Source organism: Dipodomys merriami, unplaced genomic scaffold (genome assembly GCF_024711535.1).
Source record: "Dipodomys merriami isolate MVZ:Mamm:240054 unplaced genomic scaffold, mDipMer1.0.p SCAF_4, whole genome shotgun sequence".
NCBI classification, from domain to species: domain Eukaryota; kingdom Metazoa; phylum Chordata; class Mammalia; order Rodentia; family Heteromyidae; genus Dipodomys; species Dipodomys merriami.
Genome location: NW_027205603.1, coordinates 4,489,519 through 4,517,508, shown reverse-complemented (window position 1 = coordinate 4,517,508; position 27,990 = coordinate 4,489,519). Strand labels below are relative to the sequence as shown.

The window sequence follows — 27,990 nt, the reverse complement described above, 5'->3', positions numbered from 1 at the left end:
CCAGCACCTTCGCTCGCAGGGAGCCGGTACCGGCCGAATCCCGCCGGCGATGCGCGGTGCCAGCCCGGCAAGATTGCACAAAACCCTCCCCCTGCCTGGTCCAGCCGGCGGGCCGAGGGGCGGGCGGGCGGGAGGGAGGGAAAGTAGGTGGCCCCGGCGCCCGGGGCTGCCGCCGCCAATGCAACTTTTTGAAATCAATCCCCCCCCCTTCTTTTTTTTTTTTTTTCATCATGCAACGGATGCCACCGCTCCCCGGGTTTGCAACCCCCCCACCCCTCCCCCGAGACCAATCATTGCCGCGCTCGGGCCTGCACGGCGCCCCCGCCCCCTTCCCGGGCCGCACGCAGCCACCCAGCCGCGGCCCGCCGCCTCTTAAAGGGAGGTGGCAGGCCTTAAAGGACCCTTACGCCGACCCGGCGGGACCGCGGCGGCCCGGTTCCCGGAGGGCCGCGCCCAGCCCAGGCCCAGCCCGGCCTCCGCCCGCCCGCCCGCCCGGAGCGGCATTTTTATTCAGGCGACGCTTAAGGGAGCCCGGCGTGCCCGGTGCATTGTGGGAGCGCCGCGGCCCGTTTTCGGGAGGAGGCGGAGGGCGCAAAGCGAGCCGGTAAGCGGCGGGCCTGGCGAGGGGGGGCGAGACACCAGGCTTAAAGGGGAATATCGGTCCGCAGGCCCGCGGCGGCCGTTGCAAATCCCCCTCCGGGCCGCCCGGAACCGCCGGGGAGTCGCGCCCGGGAGGCCTCTCCAGCCCTGCCTGGAGAGGGGCAGAGCCGGGGCTTGGTGGGGCCGCTTTAAAAAGAAGCGCCGCCCGCGCCGCCGCCGCCGCCGCCGCCGCGCGAGCCCGGGCAGGAGGAGGAGGAGGCGGGGGGGGGGGGGCGCGGCGGCGGCCACGCAGGGGTTAATCTTTTCGCCCGCCGACATTTTTGCGCGGCGGCGGCGGCGGAGGCCCGCGCTCGCGCGCGCGCGGCGGGAGGAGCAGCGCGGTGTCCCGGGCGCGGGGCCTCGGGCCTCCCCGCCCCCACCGGCCCCCCGCGGGATCCGGGCCTGCGGGCCGCGCGCTCCGCGGCGTCACCGGGGGGTGGAGGGGGGCCGCGTGGGGAGGGGTGGAGGTGGACGGCGGGCCCGGGCCCCGGGGATGGCGCGGCGGGCGAGCCCGCGCAGCCCCGGGCCGCCCGCCAGCGGGCGCGGCACAAAGAGCGCGGCCCGGGCCCCGCCGAGCGTTCCCCGGCGGCCGCCCCGAGACTTAAGGTGTCCCCAGGTTGCCAGGAGGGCGGTCCTGCCCCGCGCCCCGCGGGCCTCGGCATGGAGAACGCGGGTGCACGCGCGGGGCCCGGGGGCTTGCGGGTAGGTAGGTACGGCCCCGGGGAGCGGGGCCACGCGCCGTGCCCGCCGCGCCCCAGCCCGCCCCGCTGACCGGCCGGCCGGTCCCGATCCCTAAACGTGACCGGGGAGGACGGGGTTAAGCGTTGTCTTTAACTATTCATGTCATTGTTTTAAAGGTGTAAACACGTGTCCGCGGGGTCGGAGGTGCCTCCGGGCCCCCCCCCCCACTTTTCCTGAATAACCCCTTCATCCGATGCGCCCCCCACCCTCCCTTCCCACCCCCAATAAATGTCAAGTTTCGTTTTCAAGTCTGGGTGTGAGTCTGTGACTTGTATATGTCTCTTTCCACTTTTTTTTAAAAAGAGGTGCTGAGCGCCTTCTACCTGGAAGGGATTTGACCCCCCCACCACCACCCCACTTCACAATCAGGAGACTGAAAAGGAAGCTGGTCCCCCAAATCGTCCTCCTCTTCTCCCCCCCCCCTCACCCCCCCGGAAGGAAATAGGGATTGGAGGTTTGGAAAAGAACTGGATTTATCCGGTGGGTCGGATTATCCCAGCACCCCACTACCCCCGTCGCAGGGGTGAGGTGGTGTTTAAATGCATGGTTGGTTGGTTGTTTTCAACGAAAGAGTCTGCGATTTTTGTTCTGATCTTTCCCAGGCCAAGTGTGTTGTCTTGTGTTTTCCCGCTGCCTCGTCCCCCCAAACATTTTTGTAGCAACGGTTTGGATCACAGCCCAAACTAGAGCTTTGTGAAATTGATGTTAAATGAGCAGCAATGTGCTTCCCAGGGGAGGGAAAACTCTATAAATGGGAATTATGTTCTTAATCATAAATTTTTATAGGGAAAACGGACCCTAAAACTGGGGGTGTCTGTAATTCTATGCCCAATAAAGTATCAGTCTGGAGGTTTGTAAACCCCAGGAACACATGTTGGGCTTGGCTTTATTCAGGAGGCTTCAGCTTTTTTTTTTTTTTTAAACAGTGGTAGCCAGTACTATAAGTGTAGTGATTTGTATGATTTAAGTGATTGTTTTCGTTGGGTACTGACATGCTAATGAGCAGTGGCATACTTTGTGGATGATGTGTGTACTGGCTTGTTGGGCGGGATGTTTGCTTTCTAGGAAACCATCAGAACTTTGCAAGGGCTCCCTTGAAGAACACAGACCTTACTTTTTTGTACGATTAAGCAGTTATTTTTAAGTTTGTGTCCTTTACTAAGGCTTCCTGTTAGTTTTGGATTGTGATGGGTACTGACTGAAAAGGAAACATGCTTTGTTTTGTTTTTAAATTGGGATTAAGCATCTTGAATTTAATCAATTGCATTTGCACAAATGATCCTGGCTGCAGTTTCTGTTGGAAGTTTTGTTTTTCTGGGTTGAGATAAAGTCACTTTAGCTAAGACCTGTTTTGTTTTTGGTTTTGTTGTGGTTGTCATTATGGAGCTCAAGCTCAGGGCTTGGGCACTGTCCCTGAGCTCTTTGACTCAAGGCTAGCATTCTACTACTTTGAACCACAGCTTCATTTCTTGTTTTCTGGTGGTTAATTGGAGATAAAAGTCCTATCAGGCTGGGAAGGTGGCTCAGTGGTAGAGCGCTTGCCTTGCATGCCTGAGGCCCTGGGTTCGATTCCTCAGCACCACATAAGCAAAAAGAAAAAAGCTGGAAGTGGCGCTGTGGCCCAAGTGGTAGAGCGCTAGCCTTGAGCTGAAGAGCTGAGGGACAGCACCCAGGCCCAGAGTTCGGCCCCACGACTGGACCCAAAAAAAAAAAAGTCCTATGGACTTTCCTGCCCAGTCTTGTTTTGAATCATGATCCTCAGATCTCAACCTCCTGGGTAGCTAGGATTATAAGCGTGAGCCCCCAGCGCCTGGCAAGACCTGTGCTTTCTAAAACACAGTGCTTTAAAAGTAGACAAGTGGAGTGATTTGCAGGGCTGTTCTAAGAACTTCACTCTAGAATCCCTGAGACTTGCTGTTCACAAGGGTAGGTGACATATTCAAGCCTGCTTACCCTCATGGCCACTGGTAGAGTCACAATCCAGATGTGGAGCTTCTGTAGATACTTACATAACCCTGTTTAAAAGATGATTGGTGGGGCTGGGAAGGTGGCTTAGTGGTACAGTGCTTGCCTTGCATGCATGAGGCCCTGGGTTTGATTCCTTAGCACCACATAAGCAGAAAAAGCTGGAAGTGGCACTATGGCTCAAGTGGTAGAGCACTAGCCTTGAGCTGAAAATCTCAGGGACAGCATCCAGCTCCATGACTGATAAAAAACAAAACAACAATATAGAAGATGATTGGTTCTGGGTTAAACATCACCACCATGAATGAATCTCTTATGTCCATGAGGGTTTGGTCATTTCAGCCATTGTCAGGGGTGTGCTTGGCTTGTTTCTTGAGTCTTCGGAGAAAGACTTCAGAGTCTTTCAATGTGTCTTTGTGTTTTGGTGATGCCCAGGTGGATCCCAGAGCCCAGCTGATTGTGAGGGAGGGGAGGGGCTGAACACTGAGGAGTGTGGGCCCCAGAACCATGTCTACGCGGGAGTCCTTTAACCCGGAAAGTTATGAATTGGACAAGAGCTTCCGGTTAACCAGATTTACTGAACTGAAGGGCACAGGCTGCAAAGTGCCCCAAGATGTCCTGCAGAAGTTGCTGGAGTCCTTACAAGAGAACCACTTCCAAGAGGATGAGCAGTTTCTGGGAGCTGTTATGCCAAGGCTTGGTATGTAAACCATTATTTTTTTTGATAATGTACCATCCAGAAATCAACTAGATTTATCTTCCCATGCGGCCTTCACTCTTAGCAGTGGCAGAGGGACTAGTGCCAGCCAGGGAAGAGGCAAGGAAAGCAGGTAGAATACAAAGATCACTAGTCACTTAAAGCTTTTGAGGAACAAATGAACTGAATGCTTCCTAGGAAAAACACAAGCCCCCTAGTGTGTATGCATGCACTCACTAGGGGTACTCACACCTACCTCATTGCCAACAAGCAGATGAACCCTGAAAGATGCAAGGTAAAAAGCGTCCTGCAGAAATGGTGTGTCTCTGTGGCCAAAAGTTCCTGAGGAATCCTACATAGTCGCATGCCAGTCAGCAGTTTGTACATTACCAACTCAACTTCCCAGTCTATAAAATGGGACAGTACTGTGTCAGATTGTGCCCAGTGTAAATGTGCATATGTGTATATGTATGTCTCTAATTTTTTTCCTAATTGAATGTCATATTTTCTGGTTGAGTTTGAACAGCTTTTTAAAAGTATACACTTACTAGCCTAGATGTAACCTAACTAGAGATACATACAATATCCAAGTTAAGATAAGGCTGAGAAAGTGTTGCACCTCTTGTGTGGTATTTAGGACAGTGGAGGGTACAACTGCTGTGTGGTATTTAGGGACTGTGAGGTATACTCATGATGGTGGAGGTACACTTACTTTGTGCAACATAGGGGCTGTAAGGTGTGGGTCATTGATGGTAGAGGGTACAACCTGTTATATGGTATTTAAGAACTGTTAGATATACATCATTAACCGTGGAGGGTACACCTATTACATGGTACTTACGGGCTGTTGGATGTGCATCGTGGATGGTGGTGGGTCCACCTGTTGTGTGATATGTAGAGGGTGTCAGGTGTGGATCATTGATGGCAGAGGGTTGGGTGGTAGTTGGGTGTCAGGTATGGGTCAGGGATGGTGGAGGGTACACCTGTTATGTGGTAAGTTCGGGGCTGTCAGGTGTGGATCATTGATGGCAGTGGGTATACCTGTTGTGTGGTACTTTGGGGTCAGATGTGGGTCAGGGACAGTGGGGGGTATACTGTTGTGTGGTACTTTGGGGCTGTCAGGTGTAGATCAGGGATGGTGGGAAATGAATGAATTGTTCTTCCTGAAAGTCCTCCAGAAAGCCTGCAATTTCCTGCAGTGAACAGGAGGTTCTTAGTCTGGTTTTTAGACTGCATGGCACCTTCTGTGTTTCCCTAGTCCTTTCCCTAGTCTGTCTGTCACTTGGAGTTTGAATCAAGGTCCATTCCCAGCTTAAGAATTTGGGAGGTGTTTATAAACCAAAAGCTATAGCCAGAAATATGATGCCATCCACAGGTAATTATAGCAGTCACATTTTGAAAAAGTAATAAAGTGAAATTAATTGTAATATATTTTCTATACATTGTAAGAAATACCTTACAAACATGAGTGTCAGTGGCTCATGTTTGTAATCCCAGCTACTAAGGAGGCTGAGTCTGAGGTTGCTGTTTGAGCCAGCCCAGGCAACAAAGTCGGTAAGACTCTTATCTCCAAATAAGCACCAGAAACAACCAGAAGTGGTCTGTGGCTCAAATGGTAGAGCACTAGCTTTTAACAACAATGTTCAGATAAAGTGACCAGACCCTGAGTTCAAGCCCCAGGACCAGTACCAAAAAGAAAAAGAAACATCAGCATATATATATATATATATAAATAAAACATTAATTAGATGTTGAGGTTTTGGTGCTGTTGATGGTCTGGTCTGTTTTTACAATTAGAGCACATCTCAGTTTGGAACAGCTGTATTTTGAGAACTCAGGCATCCCTTGAGGCCAGGGACTCTGTAGGGACAACACAACCCCGGCAGATGGTGTGGTCTCAGTTGTAAAAGGGAAGATGTGAACATTGTGAGCCTAGGAACATACTAGTCATCAGTTATTCTGTTGTAAGAATTGGCTAGGAAAGAAAGAAAATGCCATACAGCTGAGTAAGGTGTCACATACCTATAATCCCAGCACTCAAGAGGATGGAGAGTTTGAGGCCAGCTCTGGCCTACCGAGTGAGAACCTGTCTCCAAACAAAACAAGAAAGGAAAAAAAATCTTTACAAGGCAAATATTCAAATTTGAGTTTAGAATCCTGAAGAACAAACAAAAACTAAGCTTTCCTCTGGCTGTTTTTCAGAGTGAATAAACAGTACAGTTAGAATGGCTAAGGAGAATTTTCACTTTGGGAGATAGGGTTAAAGTGTGGCTCACACTGTCTCTGTGCTGATAGAAAGCGAGCAATGTTGGGTGATATTTGTGAACCTGCTCACATGTGCTGTTGAGGTGAATTATCACATACTTTGTTGTGCGATAATTATCACACAGATGAAAACAGCCTCCATTCATTGTCTCCAATTTCTGAGACTTGCCATTAGGTGAAGTCTCTTCCCTAGCTGGATCTTCCAAGAGTTGCTGTTTTGCTATCTAGTTTAGAAAAATGAGCTTTTTTGATAGCTTGGCTTTTTATTAAGCTTGATTTTTATTTTTTTCTTTTTGTTTATGTGGTGCTGGGGAATCGAACCCAGGGCCTCACGCATGCAAGGCAAGCGCTCTACCACTGAGCCACCTTCCCAGCCCTTGATTTTTATTTTTGGCATAGTAATAGTGGCCCAACACCGGGAAAGGGAGGGGCTGTCAGCTGGCGTGACAAGAAGCAATCATCCCTATAAGTTTGCTTCTGTACTGTGTGACTCTGGTATGATTTTTTTTTCTGTATTTTTTAAATTCAACTTTCTTTTGTGCTTGTACTGGGGCTTGAACTCAGCATCTCATGCTTTCTCTTGACTTTTTCACTCAAGATGGAGCTTTACCACTTGAGCCACAACTCCACGTCAAGCTTTTTGCTGGATAATTGGAGAAAAGAGTCTTCAGACTTTCCTGCCCAGGCTGGCTTTAGACTGTGGTCCTCAAGATTTCAGCCTCCTGAGTAGCTAGGATTACAAACATGAGTTGCTGGCATTCTGGTTTAGGATTCCAATTTCCCAAGGAGAATCTATACGCTTCCCTTTGAACTTCATTCTGATTTTTTCCTGACATTGGCTCTTGAGCGGAAAGTGGAAATGCTTCATGAGATGGAAAGGCATCCCTTCTAGAAGTGTTGAGGGGAAATGCTCAGTATCCATCTTACTTGAAACTTCTACACTATAGATGACTTTCAAAGGAAGATAGCATACTGTGGTAGTCTTGAGGACACCAAAACTGATCCAGAAAAAGGGAATTCTTTATATTTAGACCATCAGTGCTCTCTACTATCTTTCTAAATAAAGTGAGATACGTCTTAGGGGCTCATTGAGCCATTTCCTTCTTTAAAAAGTATGATTGTGTCGGTACCAGATGTTTATGTATGATGTTTTTGTATGCACTTGGTTGGAAACATTGAAATCCTATTCTTTGAATTCCTTTTCATTTTGACTAAAATGTAATAGTGACAATGGCATTTTCTACATGTGAGATATAATACAAATTCTGTTGGGAAAGTAGAATAATATCTAAAGACATACCCAGTACCTACAGATAATCCATTCATGCTACTGACATATTTAAAGAAATTCTGTATGGCTCTAGGTGTGTTGGCTTACACATGTAACCTCAGCTACCTGGGAAGGCAAAGATTAAGAGGATTATGGTTCAGGGCCAGTGTAGGCAGAAAGCTCATATATGTATCATCCCAGGACACATAGGTAGAAAGCAGGATTTCGTTCCCAGGCTAGCCCCAGGACCCTGGCTAAAACAAAAGAAAAAAATGGCTGGTGGCATGGCTCAAATGATAGAATGCCTGTCTAGCAAGTGCAGGGCCCTGACTTCAGACATCAGCACTACTAACAAACAAAAATGCACTTCTTTGGTCTGGGAAGGTAGCTCAGTGGTAGAGTGCTTACCTTGCATACATAAAGCCCTGGGTTTGATTCCTCAGTACCACATAAACAGAAAAAGCTGGAAGTGGCGCCATGGCTCAAGTGGTAGAGCACTAGCCTTGAGCTGAAAAGCTCAGGGACAGCACCCAGGCCCAGAGTTCAGGCCCCACGACTGCCAAAGAAGGAAAAAAAAAAAAAGCACTTCTTGGGATACCAGTCGTGTGCTATAATAATACAGAAAAATGTTTTGTTCAAGGCATCATTACAATTTTAAATTTGTACCATATAGAAGTTGTGTCTAGATGACTAACACAGTTTTTTGTTTTGTTTTTTTCAAGTACTGGGGCTTGAGTTCAGGGCCTGGACACTGTCCCTTAACTTCTTTTGCTTAAGGCTAACACTCTACTACTTGAGCCACAACTCCACTTCCAGCTTTTTGGTAGTTTATTGAAGATAAAGAATCACACAGAGGGCTGGGAAGGTGGCTCAGTGGTAGGGCGCTTGCCTTGCATGCCTGAGGCCCTTGGATTCGATTCCTCAGCACCACATAAGCAAAAAGAAAAAAGTCGGAAGTGGCGCTGTGGCTCAAGTGGTAGAGCGCTAGCCTTGAGCTGAAGAGCTGAGGGACAGCACCCAGGCCCAGAGTTCAGGCCCCACGACCGGACCCCCCCCCCAAAAAAAAAAGAATCGCACAGATTTCCTACCAGGCTGGTTTTGAACCTAGATCTCAGATTTCAGCCTCCTGAGTAGCTAGGATTACAGGCATAAACTGCTGGTGCCTGGCAATAAACACATTTTTGTTCCTATTTTCTACCTTAAGCTAGTCATGTTTCTGTTTATTTCAGTTATGCTTCTTGATAGGAAACACATAGCTTCATGGGCAGTATGGGGTTTCAATAAGTGTCTTACACAGGCTGGGCACCGATGGCTCATGCCTGTAATCCTAGCTACTCAGGAGGCTGAGATCTGAGGATCGAGGTTCAAAGCCAGCCTGGGCATGAAAGTCTGTGAGACTGACTCTTATCTCCAATAAACCACTAGAAAACCGGAAGTGGCACTGTGGCTCAAGTGATAGAGCACTAGCCTTGCGCTGAAAAGCTGAGGGACAGTGTCCAAGCCCAGAGTTCAGGCCCCAGGACCAACAAAAAAAAGTGTCTTTCACAGTAATTGTCCAGAGTGTTAACTGTACAAAATCCAACAGTTTCTTATTTTACTTTTGATACTGATTCCCTCGGTCCTCCCAGGCATTGGAATGGATACCTGCGTCATTCCTTTGAGGCATGGTGGTCTTTCCTTGGTTCAAACCACAGATTACATTTATCCAATCGTAGACGATCCTTACATGATGGTAAGTTTGACCTTTACTGTGTTTTTATAACTTATATGTGGTTTGTATTATGGCTGGGCTTTTCTGTGGGCTCTTGGTTTCTGTTTTTACTGTCTCCCAGAAATAGTACTGTAGCACCACATTTCAGCAGGAGAGCAGGGAAGTCAGGAAAGCAGTCTTGTGCCTGATTGCACCTCTGGGCAGGAGAGCACTTATTGTTTCAGCAGAGTGCTGTGGACTGAGAGCTGATAGTACTTTCTGCTTTCTTCCCCTGTAACTTTCTTTTGTGGATAGTTTTTGTTTTCTGTGCTTTTTTTTTTTTTTTTTTTGATGCCAGTTCTGAGGCTTGAAATCAGGTTCTGTGCTAATTTTTGAGCTTCTTTGCTCAAGGTTAGTTGTCTCCCACTTGAGCCACAGCTCTACTTCCAGTTTACGGGCTTTCCAGCCTGGGATGGCTTCAAAATGTGATCCTCAGATCTCACCACCTGTGTTTTAGGCTCGAGATGTTCTTGTATTGGGTGATAGGACTAAGTCTAAATGTTTCCTTTTGGAAGTAAAGGAACTTAGCATCTCCTCACAGTTCTTGCACATCTCTTTTGATAAATGTTATGAGTTGGCTACTGCCTACCCAGCCACCTGAGTACCTACCTACTGCTCTGTCATATGCCACTGTGTGTGATATGTATCTGACCTCTGAGTTACAGTTCTTGGCCATTGGCCATGCACTGTGGAGCAGTATTTCCCAGTCCTATCTGTGTGCTTGCAGCTACAAACCTCCTTAATCTATTCATCCCTAACTCCACTTCTTTACCAACCAAAAAGAGCCAGTGAAGAGACATGAAAGCCCCACTTGTTACAAAATGCCCAGTGTCCTTCCTCCATGGCTTATAGTCTTGAGGTAGCAAGATGCAAACTGTTCACCTCTCACTGCCTGTCAGCAGTAAACAGGCGACTAGGAACCAGTACTCTCCTCCCCACATCTGTTCCCTCTGAACAAGTCTTCATAGATGGACAGGTGAGCCACACCCTAGTACCTTACCTGACCAAGTAGTGGACATCTTCAAAAAAAATTTTTTTTAATGTTAGCCATAGTGTATCTTAAACAGGTAACAAGTACTTTTTTGGGGTGTGTGTGTTGGGGTGGGCAGGTAACTAGGAATCAAACCCAGGATGTTGCATTGTACTTTCTAGGCAAGTACTTTGCCACTGAGCTATATCCCAGCCCATTTATTTATTTATTTATTATTTTCCAGTCATGAGGCTTGAACTTAGGGCCTGGGGCTTGTCCCTGAGCTCTACCAGGATAGAACTCTACCACTTTGAGCCACAGCACCATTTCTATTAGACATCTTAAAACCAGAACTCATCCTTTTTCCAGCATCTATTAAAAAGCATTTGAGAGCAACCAGCCAGTCTCTGCACCCTGACCAGTGATTGGCATCTCATGGCTTTGACTACTTTCTGGATGTTGATCAGGCTTGATGATGCTGAAAGTAAGTCTGCTGAGGGTTGTGAGTTTGTCAGGAATCCACAAGAACATCAGTTAAACATCAAGATACTACTACTTTGGAGTTTAAGTATTTATCCTTAAGTCACAAGAAAAACATCATTTCCTCTATAAAAATTTAGTAATCTAATAGTTGCAACTTATGTTTTTAAAAAAAATCAACTATAGTAATAAAAAAATACTACCACATTTCTATTGAATGCTATGTAAGTTCCTCATAAAATGATAACGTTTTCTGGGAATTTTTTTCCAGTCCTGAGGCTCAAACTCAGGGTCTGAGCACTGTCCCTGAGCTTCTTTTGCTCAAGGCTAGCACTCTACCACTTAAGCCACAGCTGTGGTACTGAAGAATCGAACCCAGGGCTTCATGTATGCAAGGCACTCTATCACTAAGCCACCTTCCTAGCCCAGAAATGTTTTTTTTTTAAGAAAACAATCTGAATTTAGGCCTGAATATTTATTTCTTCTGTTTTTTTTTTGTTTGTTTCTCAATATAATTTCCTGCTTATTGTTGCTTATAGGCTCACGCCTATAATCCTAGCTGTTCAAGGAGGCTGAGATCTGAGGGTCAGGGTTCAAAGCCAGCCCCGGCAGGAAAGTCCAGGAGACTCTTTATCTCCAATTAACCACCAGAAAATTGGAAGTGGCACTGTGGCTTAAGTGGTAGAGTACTCACCTTGAGCTGAAGAGGTCAGGGACAACACCCAGGCCCAGAGTTCAAGCCCCACAACTGACTTTAAAAAAAAAAAAGCTATAAGAATGTCTGGAGGGGGGACTGGGAAAGTGGCTCAGTGGTAGAATGCTTGCCTTGCATGCATGAGGTCCTGGGTTCGATTCCTCAGCACCACATAAACAGAAAAACCCAGAAGTGGTTCTGTGGCTCAAGTGGTAGAGTGCTAGCCTTGAGTTGAAGAGCTGAGGGACAGCGCCCAGGCCCAGAGTTCAAGCCCCACAACCGGGGAAAACAAAAAATCAAAACAAAACAAAAATGTCTGGAGGGGCTGGGAAGGTGGCTCAGTGGTAGAGCACTTGCCTTGCATGCATGAGGGCCCTGGGTTTGATTCCTCAGCACCATATAAGCAAAAAGAAAAAAGCCGGAAGTGGCGCTGTGGCTCAAGCGGTAGAGCACTAGCCTTGAGCTGAAGGCTACGGGACAGCGCCCAGGCCCAGAGTTCAGGCCCCATAACCGGACCCCCCCCCCAAAAAAAAAAAACTAAGAATGTCTGGATCCAAGTATATAAAATTCACCTCCTTTTCTTTGTTTCTTTCTTCCTTTCTTTCTTTCATTCTTTCGTTCTTTTTTTTTGTTGGTCATAAGGCTTGTGTTCTACCACTTTGAGCCACAGCTCCACTTCCAATTTTCTGGTGGTTAATTGAAGATAAGAGTCTTATGGACTTTCCTGCCTAGGCTGGCTTTGAACTGCAGATCTCAGCCTCCTGAGTAGCTGACAGGTTTGAGCCTCTGGCACCTGGCTCATTTCCTTTTCTATAACCACACAAGTCAACATATTCGTAGAATCTGTTTCGTTAAGTATAGGTTCCAAGTTTTAGATAGTTTTTAGCCTCTTACTTCCTGACTCATTTTCCCAGACCATCCAGTCCAATCCAGCTTCTCTGACTGACTGCCTCCTCCACACTCCCTTAGCTGAACAAATCAGGCTTCTTATACTCTTTGTAGGGAAGGTGGAGTGCATTCATTGTTTTCAGGAGGTACTAAGTGGGAATGGTGATGGATGTGTGCTATGGATAGGTAACCACCCTGCTGACCAAGAGCTGCCTTTCCTGGAAAGTCCCGGTATTTTCTTCAGAGGTTTGGTGTTTAATTCTACAGATGGAAAGTCCCTGTTTGTCCTTTCTCACATCTCCCCTCTCTTCCTAGGGCAGAATAGCATGTGCCAATGTCCTCAGTGACCTCTATGCAATGGGGGTCACAGAGTGTGACAATATGCTGATGCTCCTTGGAGTCAGTAATAAAATGACGGACAGGGTAAGTAGAAGGCCCAGTCTGTGCTGTCTTGGTAGTGTCATTTGACCTGGTGAGACTTCTTTTCCTGCCCTGAATGTGAGGAGCCCCGCCTCACTGTGTGGTTTCCAGTATTCCTTCTGGCTGTCCACTTTGGGTAATTATTAGAACATTAAAATGAGTGTCTGACCACTTCAGCTTTTTATTTTCTGCCACTTGCCCCCTCGTCTTCCAGGTAGAACAACAGCTAGATACTTTTGTGGGTTTGGTATAAAGTTCAGGCCATGGTAATAGAAACTTAATGTCAGGTGTGTCAGCCAGGAACTGCCCTATGATCCTGGATGTGCAAGGCTTAGAGAGCAAGGTACTTTGTTGATGGCTGGGGCGTCACTGGCAGAGGCTGCTGCCATCCCTGCCCACACTCACTCCTTTGCTACCATTCTCAGTGTCTGTGTCCTCCCAGCTCTTCTTTGAACCAGAGATGAATTCCTGCTTAGATTATTTTTAACAGGTACTTATTTTTAATCCCCTTTCTATTCTCAATAAAACCATTTGCCTTGCTTTATAGTAGGCCCTTCTTGTGTACTGGCAGTGCTGGTGTGAGCTCTGAACATATTTGTACTGAGCAGTCTGAGCAAGGGCTTTTGGTGTGTACATTACCATCGTAGGCCTCAGCAAGTCTCAGCCCTCCTTGGTAAAGTAGTAATCCTCCTTGAAGGCAGGGCTTATATGCATATAGTTAATCTTAGAATTCTTAGTTCTTTTTTTTCTTTAATTACTTTGGTGGTACTAGGGGGTTGAACTTGCCCTAGTCCTCGTTTCACAAAGCATTCTGCCATTTGACCCACATCCCCAGTTTTGTTTTTTTTAATATATGTATATATGGTTTTTTTTCTCTTTTTCTTTATTATTGTGGAAATACCATACAAAGGGGTTACAATTACATGGGCAAGATAGTGAGTACATTTCTTATCAAACAACATCCCCAGTTTTTTGCCTTTTATGTTTTTAAATAAAAGTCTCGCCAGGCGCTGGTGGCTCACGCCTGTAATCCTAGCTACTCAGGAGGCTGAGATCTGAGGATCTCGGTTCAAAGCCAGCCCGGGCGGGAGAGACCGTGAGACTCCTATCTCCAATAAACCACCATAAAACCAGAAGTGGCTCTGTAGCTCAAGTGGTAGAGCGCTCGCCTTGAGCTGAAGAGCTGAGGGACAGCGTCCAAGCCCAGAGTTCAAGCCCCACGACCGACCAAAAAAAAAAAGGTCTCTCCCTTTTGTTCCCCATGGCCACCCTTGAACCATGAACCTCCTACCTCTACTTTCTGAATAGCAGGAATTGTGGGTGTGCACCCTCACATCCATCAAGAGCTGATTCTTGCTAGTCAGCAGACTTGGGACCAGGTGCAAGCATCCGTGACATATACTGGTACTCAGTACACTCCTGCCTGAGCTTCCTTCACTGAAGTGCCCAGCTAGCACTGGTAGCAGGCTGGTATTCCCTTGCTTTTGTTACACCCTGCCCTGGCTGTCAGCTTTCAGAACTTCCTTAGGAGTTGGTGATCCTTTTATAAGTGTGGGACCCACATTCTTGGGGTTTCAACAGAATTATTTAACTTTTCATTTGTGTCCTTTTAAACCCTAGGAAAGAGATAAAGTCATACCCCTAATTATACAGGGTTTTAAAGATGCGGCAGAGGAAGCAGGAACGTCAGTGACAGGTGGCCAAACAGTGTTAAACCCCTGGATTGTTCTAGGAGGAGTCGCCACAACCGTCTGCCAGCCCAATGAATTTATCATGTAAGTCGGTTCCTGTTGTTCTCTGTTTTTAAAAACACATATATAAAAGTGTTACTCACACACACACTGAAGGTATAAATAGAGTGTTTGATTCCAAATACTGAGTGCAGTCATCACCTGAGTGAGTTTTAGAACATTTTGCATTATCTAACAAAAAACCCGTTCCCCACTCCTGCCCTATGCTACCATATTGTCTAAGCTCATCCATTTTGTAGCTCAGGTCAGCACTTCAATCCTATGAAACTATTCTCTATGAATTTTAGATGTATGCTTTTTGGTTGGTTTTTTTTATCCCCATACTGGATCTGACTGTGTATCCCAGTCTGGCCCTGAAATCCTGATCTTCCTGTGTCAGCCTCCTAGGTACACATCAACTTGCCTGTCTCAATCTTAGAAACTTAATCAAGATATAGTTCACCTAACGAGATTCCATAGTACATACTTGAGCGTTTGTCTAGTATAGGGTTGTACAGCCTTGGCCCCTGTTCAGTTGCCAGAATGTCTCCTTCACTTCCATGCATTAGCCATCACTTCCAGTTCCCACCTCGCCCTGCAGGTCATGCGTCTGCTTATCTGTAGGCCTTTGCCTGTTGGGAACATTTTATATAAGGGCATCCTGCAATATTTGGTGTTTGTTTCTGGTTTCCTCTAACATGTTTTCAGGTTGTAGCGTAAGTCTGAAATGCTTTCTTTAAGCAGTGATTCTGCGATGAACATTTTATGTGTGAGTTTTTTATACAGAAACATTGCTCTACATCCCCTACAGAAGTGATTTTTATTGTGGCTTTGTGTGTGCGTGTGCATGCACACGCATCCACATGCATGTACAGTCCAGGGGAACCCTCTCACCCTGCTCATGACTGGTGCTCTACTACTTGAGCTCTGCCTCTACTTCCAGCCTTTTGCTGGTTAATTAGAGATAAGAGTCTCAGATTTGTCTGTCCAAGATGGCTTACTATCCTCAGATCTCAGCCTCCTGAGTAGCTGAGATTGTAGGCTGAGTCACTGGTGCCTAGCTATTGGACAAGCATCTCAGGACAGGTTGTTACTTTCTATTTTTGATATCTTGCAAGGAAAACCACACTGTCTGATTTCCTGAAGGCAGCAGAACTCCACTTATTTATTTTTTAGATGGACACTGGTGGGTACTGTGTTTGCTGGCCCATAATTTCAAAGATGTGGGAAAGAATCTGTAGTTCAGAAGCCCTGGCCTGTCGCTGGGCCCCTGTCCCTGCCTCAGCACCCTCTCCACCAGTCCTGTATTGTTAACCAGGATGCCATCGACACCTACACATGAACTTTAGTGAGTGGACCTTGCAGTTAGGCATGATGTCTATGAATGAGAAATTTTGCTAGAGCAGGTGGTGTGTAGTGATAATTCTGAAAGCTGTCCTAGAGGCTCCACCACAGTGAGTAAGTGAGCTAGCTTCCCTCATCCTGTCTGGCAGCAGGGAATAACAAGCTTCTGGGTCTTTGCCATTGTGCTTGGTGGTTTACTGGCACTGGGGCTTGAACTCAGTGCCTCAGCCTCTTGCTTGACTGGCACTCTTCCACTTGAGCCACACCTCCAGTTCTGGCATTTTGTTGGTTAATTGGAGATAGAGTCTCACAGCTTTTCTCTCTGGGCTGGCTTTGAACTCTGATCCTCAGATCTCAGCTTCCTGAATACCTTATCTTAACCTTACTCTATTTTTTTTTGGTCGGTCATGGGACTTGAACTCTGGGCCTGGGCACTGTCCCTCAGCTCTTCAGCTCAAGGCGAGCGCTCTACCACTTGAGCTACAGCGCCACTTCCGGTTTTCTGGTGGTTTATTGGAGATAGGAGTCTCACCGTCTCTCCTGCCCGGGCTGGCTTTGAACCGCAATCCTCAGATCTCAGCCTCCTGAGTAGCTAGGATTACAGGCGTGAGCCACCAGCGCCCGGCTTTAACCTTACTCTTAAGATTAAAGGTTGAGAATATTTTTGCTTGTCTGTCTGTTTTTTTTTTTGTGCCAGTACTAGGTATTGAACTTGGGGCCTCACATTCTTGCTCAGCTTTTTTTAAGTTGAACATAGTTTTCACATATTCATATCTTTTGCCTATTTTCTAAGTGATGGAGGCTATTTGTAGGGACACTATAAGATGAATGAGCCTGAACATTTGATAAAAAAATTGTTCGTAGCCAGGCGCTGGTGGCTCACACCTGTAATCCTAGATACAAAGGAGGTTGAGATCTGAGTGAGGATCATGGTTTAAAGCCAACCTGGGCAGGAAAGTCCATGAGATTCTTATCTCCAATAAACCACCAGAAAACCGGAAGTGGTGCTATGGCTCAAGTGGTAGAGCGCTCGCCTTGAGTTGAAAAGCTGAGGGATAGTGTCCAGACCCAGAGTTCAAGCCCTACAACCAAAAAAAAAAATTGTTCATATACCTAAAAGTATCCACATGGGGTATGGTGTGTGTTATGTTGTGTGTGTATTCATAAACCTAAAAGTATCCACATGGGGTATGGTGTGTGTTATGTTGTGTGTGCGTGTGCACGTGCGTGTGCACGTGCGTGTGCAAATGTGTGCATATGCCAAGTGCTGGTTCTGGGGCTTAGACTCAGAGCCTTGTGTCCTCATTCAGCTTTTTATGGGCAAAGCTGGTACTCCCCAACCTGAACCGTCCTCCAGTCTGGTATTTTGCTGGTTAATTGGAGATAGTGTCTTTTGAACTTTTCTGTCTGGGCTAGCTTTGAACGGCAGTCCTTCTGTCTCAACCTCCTGAGTAGCTAGGATTGGAGACTGAGTCCTGTGTACCTTATCCCCATAGTTTTATCATAATTACCTTGAAATAAATTCATAAATTACACATAACCAATGAAGTGGAAGAACTTGCCAGCTTTCAAATAAGGCTAAGCCTGCTATGAGAAGGTCTAGTTTTTTTTGCCAATTCTGCAGTGTCACAGAATTATATTGTGCAAAGCTGACAATGGACATGCTTATTATGGGTTAGCTTGGGGGCTGAGGCTTATTTCTAAAGTATGTGCCCTGGCTTGCTTTTGCACTGAGTACTCACATGGCCTGAAGCCAGGAGATGGGCCTAATGAGGTGAGAAGGCCTGAGTGGTAGACTTGTATCCTGGAAGCGAAGATGCAGATAGAATAGCCATTCTCTTCAGAATCAGTCTGTTTCTTCACAAGGTATTTTTCATTGTCTTCTGTTAAGGACTTCCCTACCATACCAGCTAGGGAACTTTCCTCAGTCTGAAACCTGAATGAAGAAATTAACAAAACATGGACCAACCAGATCCCATAACTCAAAATAATTACCCCCGAGTGTCTTCCATGTACACAGTCATAAACCAGTAGTCTTGGAGAGGTCTTGTTGCCTTTGATCATTTTGAACTCTGCCAGTAAGCCATGTGCACTCACACGAGGCCTGCTGGAACCTCTGAACATTACATGACTTGCTGCTTTGCACATTTTGGGGGAATGAGGACAGGGACAAGGTCTTGCTGTGTAGCCCGGGGTAGCCTCAAACTCAAGATCCTCCTGCTCAGCTTCCCCAGGTGCCTGGATTACAAGTGTGCACGGCAAGTCCAGCTATATTTTAAAAAAATCTGTAGATAATTAATTCCTACATTTAAGCCCATGGGTACCTGCATTTCCCCAGGTAGGAGGGTATTCAGCTGTATCCAGTGGATGGAGGACAGGGTGATGGTTGGCTTACATTTAAATAACAGCATTTCCCCGACTCGAACATGCTCTTTTTCTTCACTTCAGGCCAGATAATGCAGTACCAGGGGATGTGCTAGTGCTGACTAAGCCCCTGGGGACGCAGGTCGCCGTGGCGGTCCACCAGTGGCTGGATATCGTGAGTAAATTTCCACTTGTGTGGATGGCTAGCTTTTGGATTGGGGGAGGGATTTTTGTTAGATGGTTTTGAAAATGAAATTCTTGTTTTAAACCCAGGAAGTTTCGTTAAGGCCTTTAAAAAATCCCGAAGTAGTCTTTATTCTTCTATGAAATATAATTTTCATGTACTGAGTTTGTGAAGTGGGTAACCCCCAAACTGGACTTGAGAGATTTTCTGTAAGGAACTAGGAGGCTTCATCTGCTTATTGGGTACTGAAAATAGTTTTGTCTTTTACGTCTTAAACCTCTAAAAAATGAGGAGGGCTGGAGTGGAGACTCAGGTGCCTGCTTGACAAGTGCAAGGCAAAATGTAGAGGAGGGTTTTGGATATGATGTTTGTCACATAAATGGCATATCTTTACTTGAGTTTGGGGTTGTTGCTTGGTTTTGCCTTCAAACTGATGAGCAACTAAGATCATCTAAGCGTTAATTCTCAGCAATTTTCCCACTTGAGTTTTAATCATGCTTCAGATTTTAATTTATTGATTTATTTTTGTATCAGTCCTGGGCCTGAACTCAGGGCCGAGGCACTGTTCCTGAGCACTTTTGCTAAAGGCTGGCACTCTACCACTTGAGTCAAAGCTCTACTTCTGGCTTTTTTTTTTTTTTTTGAGTAGCTTATTAAAGATAGAGTCTCACAGACTTTCCTGGAAGATCTCAGATTCCTGAGTTGCCAGGATTACAGCTGGGAGCTATAGGATTTTCTTCTTTAACATAGCAACTCAAAGGTTATGTCATCTCTTTATATGGTGTTGTTTTAGTTTCTATAATTGATACTAGCAGTTCTCTATTAAGAAGATATACACAATGGAATTCTATGCCTCCATCAGAAAGAATGACATTGCCCCATTTGTTAGGAAATGGAAAGACTCAGAAAAAATTATACTAAGTGAAGTAAGCCAGGCCTAAAGAAACATAGGTCCCATGGTTTCCCTTATTTGCAATAAGTAGTATATATCTGAGACAACCAGAAAAGGTCAGATAAGATGATGTTAAGCGAAATTAACTCCAAGATAAGGACATAGGTGGTTTTCTTTCTTGCTATTGTTTCTAACGTATTTATAAGATGCCTCCTGATTTTTTTGTTGTTTTGTATGTCCCTCCCCAAGGTATAACCCCTGTTTTTACTGTATTTGATGTTGGTATAATTTGGGGAGTAGAAGGGAAAAACCAATTGTTGGATACAGATTGACCCATTGCAACAATGAGATGTAAAAGACGCTATGTTGAAAAATGAACTTTATAATTTAGGCAGGGTGGGGGGGGTGAGGGGGGAGCCAGCAGTGTAGTTGTGGAGATGGGAGGGGGAAAACAGGAGGAGGCAACAATGCTTGATAAGAAATGTACTCATTACCTTGCTCATGTGATTGTAACCCCTCTGTACAGTATTTTCACAATAAAAAGCTTATTTTAAAAAAAAAAAAAAAGAAGAAAAAGCAGTAATTTTTTTTGTTATTTACTAGATGAATCTTTTCTTGATGGGACAGAGTAAGGACTTCTGTGCCACAGACCTGTTCTTTCCCAGCTTGGAGTCCCTTCCAGGGTGGCCTGCAGGTGTCTGTCTAGCATAACTGCCCAGGCCTGCAGAGACTTGCAGGGGAGCCAGGAGCAGGCGAGGGGGTAAGGGGAGTCTTTCTGCTCTCCACCTCAGCTTGACACATCTTAACTTAAAAACATGTTTTCAAAATGTCTAGAACTTACAAAAGCAAATTCCAAGTACTGTGTAACAGTACAGTGTTGTGGGGTTTTGTGTATATGTGTACTAGTACTGGGGCTTGAACCTCAGTACTGTGTTCTCATTTGGCTTTTTTTTTTTGCTTAAGACTAGTGCTCTATCACTTGAACCATACCTCTACTTCCAGCTCTTTGCTGGTTAAGTAGAGATAGGAGTTTCAAGAGCTTTTCTGTCTGGGCTGGCTTTAAACCTCTGCTCTAGATCTCAGCCTCATAAGTAACTAGGATTACAGATGTGAGCCACCAGTGCCCTGCCAGAGTGCATTTTATAAAATCTAGAAACAATCAAGAGTGTGTTGTTTTGGACTCTATATTATGAGAAAGGCAGGAAATAGTAAGTACAGACTTGAGAGTAGTTGTTACTTCTGGGAGACAGGTACCATGATAAATAGATGGCTGGTGTTCCTAATCCATAGTTACTGCACTGGATGCTGGATATTGGATTTTGTTTTATGGTACTAGGTATCAAACAGCCTGGCATATGGTAGGCAGGCTCTCTATCTGTGAGCTATACCCCCACTAACTTGATAATCCTGCCAAAGAAGAGCAAACTACAGCCCAGGGTTCACACCTTCCTTCCTTCCTTCCTTCTTCCTTCCTTCCTTCTTTCCTTCCTTCCTTCCTTCCTTCCTCTTCCCCACCCCTCCTTTCTCTGCCTATGGGATGTTCCTATATCCTGTAGACTTACATATCAAGTGAACTATGATGTTTGATTATAGAACTGTGGGGTGAACAGAAAAGACAGCATAATAAGTCTGATGGACACTTAAGATACACAGACAAGCGAAGAATTAGCACTCTTCATTTTTGGTACAAAACTATTAACTAACCAACACCATTGGCCCTGGAGGCAGGGGTGTCATGCAGTGCATGCTTAGTGTGCAGGCAGCCTGGGGCTTATCCTCACCACAGAAAGAAAACAAAACTGTACAAGATGGCTAGGAGATGAACTGCTCTTTTTGTCAGTGGTTGGAAGGAAAGATTAATTACAATTTTTCCCTCTTTTCCACCTATGTTTCTGCTGTTAGCCTGAAAAATGGAATAAAATTAAGCTCGTAGTCACACAAGAAGATGTAGAGTTGGCATACCAGGAGGCAATGATGAACATGGCCCGGCTCAACAGGACAGGTATGGGGCCGGGAACAGCTGGGAGGGCTGGATGCATATATTTTAGGCTTCTTAGGCCATATAGTCTCACTTGACTATTACTGCTTTCTTTCTACACGTGTTTAATTGCCAAGTTTGGCTAGTGACCACAGGCCATCTTCTCTTGGCACCAGGTCTCCTTCTGTCAGTCACTCGGAATCGAGAGTCCCGGAGTCCTTATGGTGATGGCCCTTACAGTTGTCCAACTTCATGGTGTTGTGAGAGTGACACCAGTAGGCACTGGTCGGTTTTGAATAGTGATGGTTTCCCAGTGCGATCTGGCCCCACATGCTGCTGGGCATAGCAGCATGCCATACATCTTGTGCTCAGCTTTCTGGGTGCACCATGGTACATGTGCTTGGTAGGCTATATGTGTTCTACGCATCTTTTGACTTAAGATAGTTTGGATGCAGCATTATCACTGCCCTATTGTGCATTGAGGAACATCTATACTTTGAGTGTTCACAGGAGACAAGTATTAAATGAGACTTTTGTATTAGGGGGGAAAAAGCTGACCAAGGGAAATCACTGGATAAGTTTAAGCACCTTATACACGTAGTTTTTTCTTGCATTCTAAAGTAGTATATAAGCTGTGTCCTTAAATAGTTGTTTCTCTGTTGTGTTGTCTACCATTTAATGGTGTTGGAGTCTTCTCTGTGTATAGCTGTAGTGCATTCATTTTCACTTCTGTATAATTTTCCAGTGTTTGCTTGACTTGTCTGGTTCATTGTTGGACATTTGAATTAGTTATTTCTGTAGAACTTTGGTGGCTGAGCCTCTATTACTTATGCCTCAGCCTTTCTAAATAGTGCATACTGGCTTTTAAATGTTATTTCCCATTTACATCAGGGCACTGCATTTAACTTCTTTTTATTTTTGTGCTGGCCCTGGGGCTTGAACTCAGGGCCTGGACACTGTCCCTGAGATTGTGTGATCAAGGCTAGTGCTCTAATACTTGGAGCCACAACACCATTTCCAGCTTTTAGATGGTTAATTGAAGATAAAGAATCTCACAGACATAACTGCCCAGGCTAACTTTGAAGTGTGATTCTTAGATCTCAGCCTTCTGAGTAGCTAGGATTGCAGGTGTAAGCCACCAGCACCCGGCTCTTTTAATTTCTTTCTTATGTCTGTCTTCCCATTTATTTTTATGGTTTTTCTTCTGCAAAAGATTGACATGCTTATTACAGAAAATTTTTAGAAAATAAGAGAAGATTTGCCACTGACCCAGCACTCCCAAACACATCTTAGTATTTTATGTTTCTCTAGGCTTGGATGACCCTTTAATCTGTATTGCTAAGTGAAAGCTGTATACTATATGACCACATGCTATAAAGGGAAAACTCTAGAAACAGTACATAGATCAGAGGCTACCAGGGCTAAAGGGTAGGGCACAGGATGGTAGAACAGTGACACTACTTGTGATGAAAGTAGTGGTGGCTGTGTTGGACATTTATAAAAACCAGAATTAGGGGGGAGGCTGGGAAGGGAGGTGAAGGGCAAACAAAGGAGGAGGCTGCAGTGCTTGGTAAGAAATGTATGCATTATCCTGCCCATGTAATTGTAACCCTCTGTACAGTATGTTCTCAAATAAAATAAAATAAAATATAAAAAAAAAAACCAGAACTAACATACAGCTGCCATGTAACCTGGATTTTAGTTGATTTCTTAACACATTTGATCAGCTGCACTGTATGCAAAATAATAGAACAGGCCAACCTCAAGATTATGTGGGAAATTCCTGCCCTTAAGCCCCAATGGCTCCAAAAAAATAAAGTTGATGACTTCTTAAGAGCATGAAATGAGTCCCAGAGCTCAGGGGCCTCAGGCAGAAGCATCGAGACTTCAAGTCTAGTCTGAACTACATAGTAAGACCCTACCTCAAAAATAAGAAGTAAATAGAAATGTAAAAGAAATGAAGTTTTCAAACAATTCCTTTCTAGTAAGAGCATTTTGATTTTAAGTCAGGCATTCTGTACTAGTCCTGTGTGATTTTAGGACAATTTAACAGGTTTCCATCCCTTGAGATTATAATTCTTTTGTGTGGTCTTTTCAGTTTACTGGGAAATAATGCGTTGAAGATGCTAATAGGTTCCCAGTGGCTCAAATAAAAATAAGGCATTAGCCTTCCCAACTTCACGCTGACTTTTGATGACTTTTATACTGTATTTTTCATGATTCTTGACAAAATGAGGAATTTTGAGGTCACTGGGTAACAGCCATCCATCTGCCCCCTCAGCTGCAGGACTCATGCACACGTTCAATGCCCACGCAGCCACAGACATCACAGGCTTTGGGATTTTGGGCCACGCACAGAACCTGGCGAAGCAACAGAGGAATGAGGTGTCCTTTGTAATTCACAACCTTCCTGTGCTGGCCAAGATGGCTGCTGTGAGCAAAGCCTGTGGGAACATGTTTGGCCTCATGCATGGGACCTGCCCAGAGACATCAGGTAGGAGGACCTGGGGCCCAGCTCTGGGTTCACTGGGGCTCTGTGATGCATGAATGTGTCCCCACTTTCTGGGAGGTCCCTCCTGTGTATGTGAGACCCACAGATGCCATTTTGAGTTAATGTCCTCGTTCTCGATATGGCCATATGGTGGTGCTGTAGGTTAAATAAATCATTACCCAGCTATCACTGGAAACATAAAGAGTCTAAAACTGTTTTAAGAATAAAATGGTATATTGTGCTTTAAAATGCTATTTCTCTTTACCCATACCTCTTCTTGTTCACCTTTTAGCTCTCCCTATTTTATTTTATTTTTTAACTTCTTTAGTTTCTCTCATTTCTGTTTCCTTTATAACTACTTTTATACCCCAAGGATTTAGAAGATACAGATGCCTAGAGACCTGGCTCCTAGAAAACCTAATGCCTGGTCGGGGGGGGGGGGGGGGCGGGCTACTTTCCTGGAAGGTTGTGGTACTAGGCCAAAGGTGGGTACTACAAAGCCCTTCCCAGACTCTCAGCCTTAGCTGCCAAACCAAAAGTATCTCCTAGGAAACAGATTTTTTTTTCCTGCTGACTGTGTGTGTCTGCCACCTAGTGGGCACTGAGTGAGTTTTTATTTCCTTTATTCAGAAGTGAGAAGTTTTTGGTGGGCCTGGTAGTGCCAGTCTGTAACCTCAGCACTTGGGAGGCAGAGGAAGGAGGATTTTGAGGTTGAGGACAACCTGAGCTATCTACAGAGGGAGGTTGTCTCAAAACAAACACGTTTTTCAAAGCTTTTCTTCACAAGTATACAAAAGGAACATTTCTCTTTTATTCATAAATATGTCTCTTTGTTTAGCACAGAACAGTAGCTACCATGTATATTACTAAGGCTCACACACCTAACTGCACAGTATTAAATGGTTCAGATGGGTTATTTCCAGATGTATGTGTTTTGTAGTGGTAAGATTTGCCAAGCTGAGCACTGGTGACTTATGTTTGTAATCCTTGCTGTTCAGGAAGCTGAGATCTGAGGATCATGTTTCAAAGCTAGCCTATGCTAAAGTCCATGAGACTCTTCAATTAACCAGAAACTGGAAGTAAAGCTGGTTCAAATAGTAGAACACTAGCCTTGAGCACAAAAACTCAGGGACAGTGTCCAGTCCCTGAGTTCAAGTCCTAGAAACAGACACACACAAAAGAAGATTTTGCCAAAATACTTCATCTACAGAATTTGAGGTCATAGAGGGGATCCTTTTTTTTTCTGCCAAAGGCTCTTTGGATAGAGCTAGCAACAATCTTAGACTGTACAAAATTGTCAGCTTTAGAATTACCTGCTATTTTGGTCAGACATTCATTAACTCACTCCTAATGTGATAGCTGGAACTTCTTTCCTGAGGCATGTGACACTAGGTGAAGCTAATGATGTTGCTACTCACACCTGCTTTTCCAGGTTTGGGTTGGAGGGGGATTTGGAATTTTGAGTTCTGCGTCTATTGGTCATGTTAGAACCAGACCCATCAGTTTCTATGGCCTTCTTCAGTCCCACCCTTGCCTTAGTCGAATGAAAAGAGCAACTTGAACAAGGCTTGGTTGCCTTCCTCTGTTGGGAAGCAGTTTCGGAGAAGCCATGGATTGTTCTCTGCATGTGACCACTAATGCTGAGTCTTTTCCTTTGTCAGGAGGCCTTCTGATCTGCTTACCACGTGAGCAAGCAGCTCGGTTCTGTGCGGAGATAAAGTCCCCCAAATACGGCGAAGGCCACCAAGCATGGATTATTGGGATTGTAGAGAAGGGTAACCGCACGGCCAGAATCATAGACAAACCCCGGATCATCGAAGTCGCGGTGGCCACTCAGAACGCAAACCCCACGCCTGGTGCCACCTCCTAATCTAGGCAGTAATAGCTACTTGGTTGTGTTTTTTAATAGATCTATTTCCTTTATCATCACTTCAATTAAAGACTTACGAACAGCAAAAATTTCATTGTGTCTACACATCTGGTGACCTTAGATGGGTTTGTGAGTGGATGCAATTAATAAGATGAAATCCATGGCCTTCTCTCCTGTTACATTAACTGCAGACGCACCCAATCTTGAGGCAGCTTCTGAGTTGAGAATTATATTGTTATCCAATACTGTTGATTCATTTTGAATCTTTAGACACGTATCTCTTGCCGCATAGGCTCTTTCTCAAGGTGCTTCCCCACAGCACAGACACTACAAGAGTAGTGCCACATAGCAGTCTGTGTCTCTTCCCTCTGTGTGTATTTATCATATCAGTCTGTTTTTCAGTGTCTCGGATGGTATTCTGGAAAGAACTGGGAAGCACCATGGTGGCCTCCTGTAGTACGAGGTTGCATGGTTCCTTTGAGTCTTTGATTCTGACCCAGGACATTCTCCAGCAGTGATTCATTCAGTTCACCAAGCCGGGTGCTTCGCTCTGCATGGAAAGCACTTTGAAGACAAAGAAGAAATCTTGCTTTTTTTTTTTTTTTGGTAGCCTTCCTGATATTTACAGTAATAACATTTCTTTTCTTTACTGATGGCAGAAAAGGATACTTTTTGCAGTGTAATTAGATGTTGTACAGTGCAACAAGGAATTGCCTTCGATGGGAGTTCATGTACAGTTCTCAGTGACAACTCAGTATATAACTAACTACGCAAATCATTTTTAAATATAATCAGTAATAAAGACTGTTCTGTGGATGGTAGTGTTTCACACATTTTATATTTTGTATAGTGATCTTGGGCCTTTCTGTTCTATGGTCAGCAGCGCCATAGCCCATTCTTAGCATTACTTGCCCTTCGCGCCAGTACTTTTCTTGTGCACGCTTCTTGTGATCTGTGTTAAATCTGCATTGCCAGCGTTGCAGCTTGAACGTAAACTTGTTATTCAAATAAATATTTAATTTTTTAATTGCTCTTGTATAATCAGATGCCCCTTTTAGTATTATTTTAGAAGCATTGGGAGGGTTTTGCCTAAAGTACAATTTATCGGGGAAAACTAGATTTTAGTTTTATAAAACTTTTAAGTCTTTCATGGGACCTATATTTTCTTGAATTAAATTTTGTAGTTCTAGAACAAATAGGCAATCTAAAAGGGTGATATCTGTGTTACTTAAAGCAGAGGCTTCCTTATTGTTACCTACTGAGCAGTTCAGAGGGGGTTCCCATCGCTAAGCGCAGGGCACCCTCACGTGTCTGTCTTCATGAGAGAAAACCCTGGCTTTCCAAGTTGCTGAACGCTTCCTGCTCGCAAGCACCAAAGCTGCGCTTGTGATCCAACTGACCCTACCACAGGAAACCACTGCCCAGCAGATGAAGCTCCCTGCCAGGAATAGGCTGCAGTGTGGGCATGCCCTCCGGGGGCCATGTATACCTGGAGCAGAAGCCACCGGATCTGGGGTCCAGCTGAGGAGGCTGCCACAGGAGGGACACTGATGGGACATTTTATAGAAATGTATACAGATGTTGGTCCTTAAAAGCTGCCCACCAGTGGTCTGCAAAATAAAATTTGTTGGAAACCTCTGAGTGCACAAAATGACCTGTTGAGCTTTTTCTGGTTTTTTTGTTTTATTTTTTTGTTAATGTGACATCTAATTCTGTGTCGTCTGTCCCATTTGCTGGGACATTTGGTGGGCATACTGAAAGCAGTGAAGCAGCTAATCCCTGGAGAGCCTCTTGGTAAGAGTCACATTCATAGAGGAAGGACCTGCACACTCCAGGTCCGTGATGTTCGTGACCAGTCCTAATGGAAAGGACTTGACTGTAAAGTGGTAATTTTCCTTAAAAACGGATTTGGGTCCTCTTGGACTGCCACCGTCTGACTGTTAAAAGAGACCTCCTTGCTCTTTCCCTCAGACTCACAGAATCGGGATGGAAGTATGCTTACAAAGGTTCAAAACCTTCACTCATCGCCAAAGGAGTGTTGCAGAGGTTAGGAATGAAAAGAAGGTGGATATGATTTTGCAGTGTGCTTTTTCGGTGTGTTTTCAATCTGGGCCATTCTATTTTCCATGTCTGAGCTATGGCTCAGCAAAAGAGGAATGGGGCGGGGGGGTGGGGGAGAATGGGGGGAGGGAGAGGGTACCTTGAATCAAGTGACTTCTTAAATAGAACATTTTAAGATAAAGCAAACAGTAGATAAATTGAGCGTGAAGTGTGTTGGTCTTGATATACTGGTCTGTTGTGTAAATCCTGTGATACAGTTATATCTAAAAATACAGTCTTAAAATGCACAGGATTGGT

The 27,990-nt window shown here is 45.2% G+C and overlaps 1 protein-coding gene across 6 annotated transcripts; it reads left to right on the top strand.

Annotated features, from left to right (window-relative positions):
* The first annotated feature begins 501 nt into the window (after nucleotides 1-501).
* Sephs1 (selenophosphate synthetase 1) lies at nucleotides 502-27,273 on the top strand. 6 transcript variants are annotated; one of them, XM_069990377.1, is made up of 9 exons: nucleotides 502-604; nucleotides 3,781-4,045; nucleotides 9,206-9,309; nucleotides 12,675-12,782; nucleotides 14,433-14,554; nucleotides 18,302-18,392; nucleotides 21,196-21,295; nucleotides 23,553-23,765; nucleotides 25,424-27,273. In XM_069990377.1, exons 2-9 carry the CDS (start codon nucleotides 3,853-3,855, stop codon nucleotides 25,630-25,632), a joined length of 1,140 nt encoding a protein of 379 aa, XP_069846478.1. In that variant the 5' UTR covers nucleotides 502-604; nucleotides 3,781-3,852; the 3' UTR covers nucleotides 25,633-27,273. The 6 variants fall into 6 exon arrangements, with proteins under 6 accessions (XP_069846478.1, XP_069846475.1, XP_069846480.1 ...); XM_069990374.1 differs by having other exon boundaries at nucleotides 14,400-14,554; XM_069990376.1 differs by lacking the exon at nucleotides 502-604 and adding an exon at nucleotides 1,035-1,341 and having other exon boundaries at nucleotides 14,400-14,554.
* Nucleotides 27,274-27,990: the final 717 nt, after the last annotated feature.

Excerpts from the sequence above, each read along its gene's own strand:
- Sephs1 (XM_069990374.1), top strand. The coding sequence starts at position 3,853 with ATGTCTACGCGGGAGTCCTTTAACCCGGAAAGTTATGAATTGGACAAG. Across the intron at positions 18,393-21,195 it reads TCCACCAGTGGCTGGATATC|CCTGAAAAATGGAATAAAAT; the intron begins GTGAGTAAATTT and ends TTCTGCTGTTAG. Across the intron at positions 23,766-25,423 it reads GACCTGCCCAGAGACATCAG|GAGGCCTTCTGATCTGCTTA; the intron begins GTAGGAGGACCT and ends TTCCTTTGTCAG.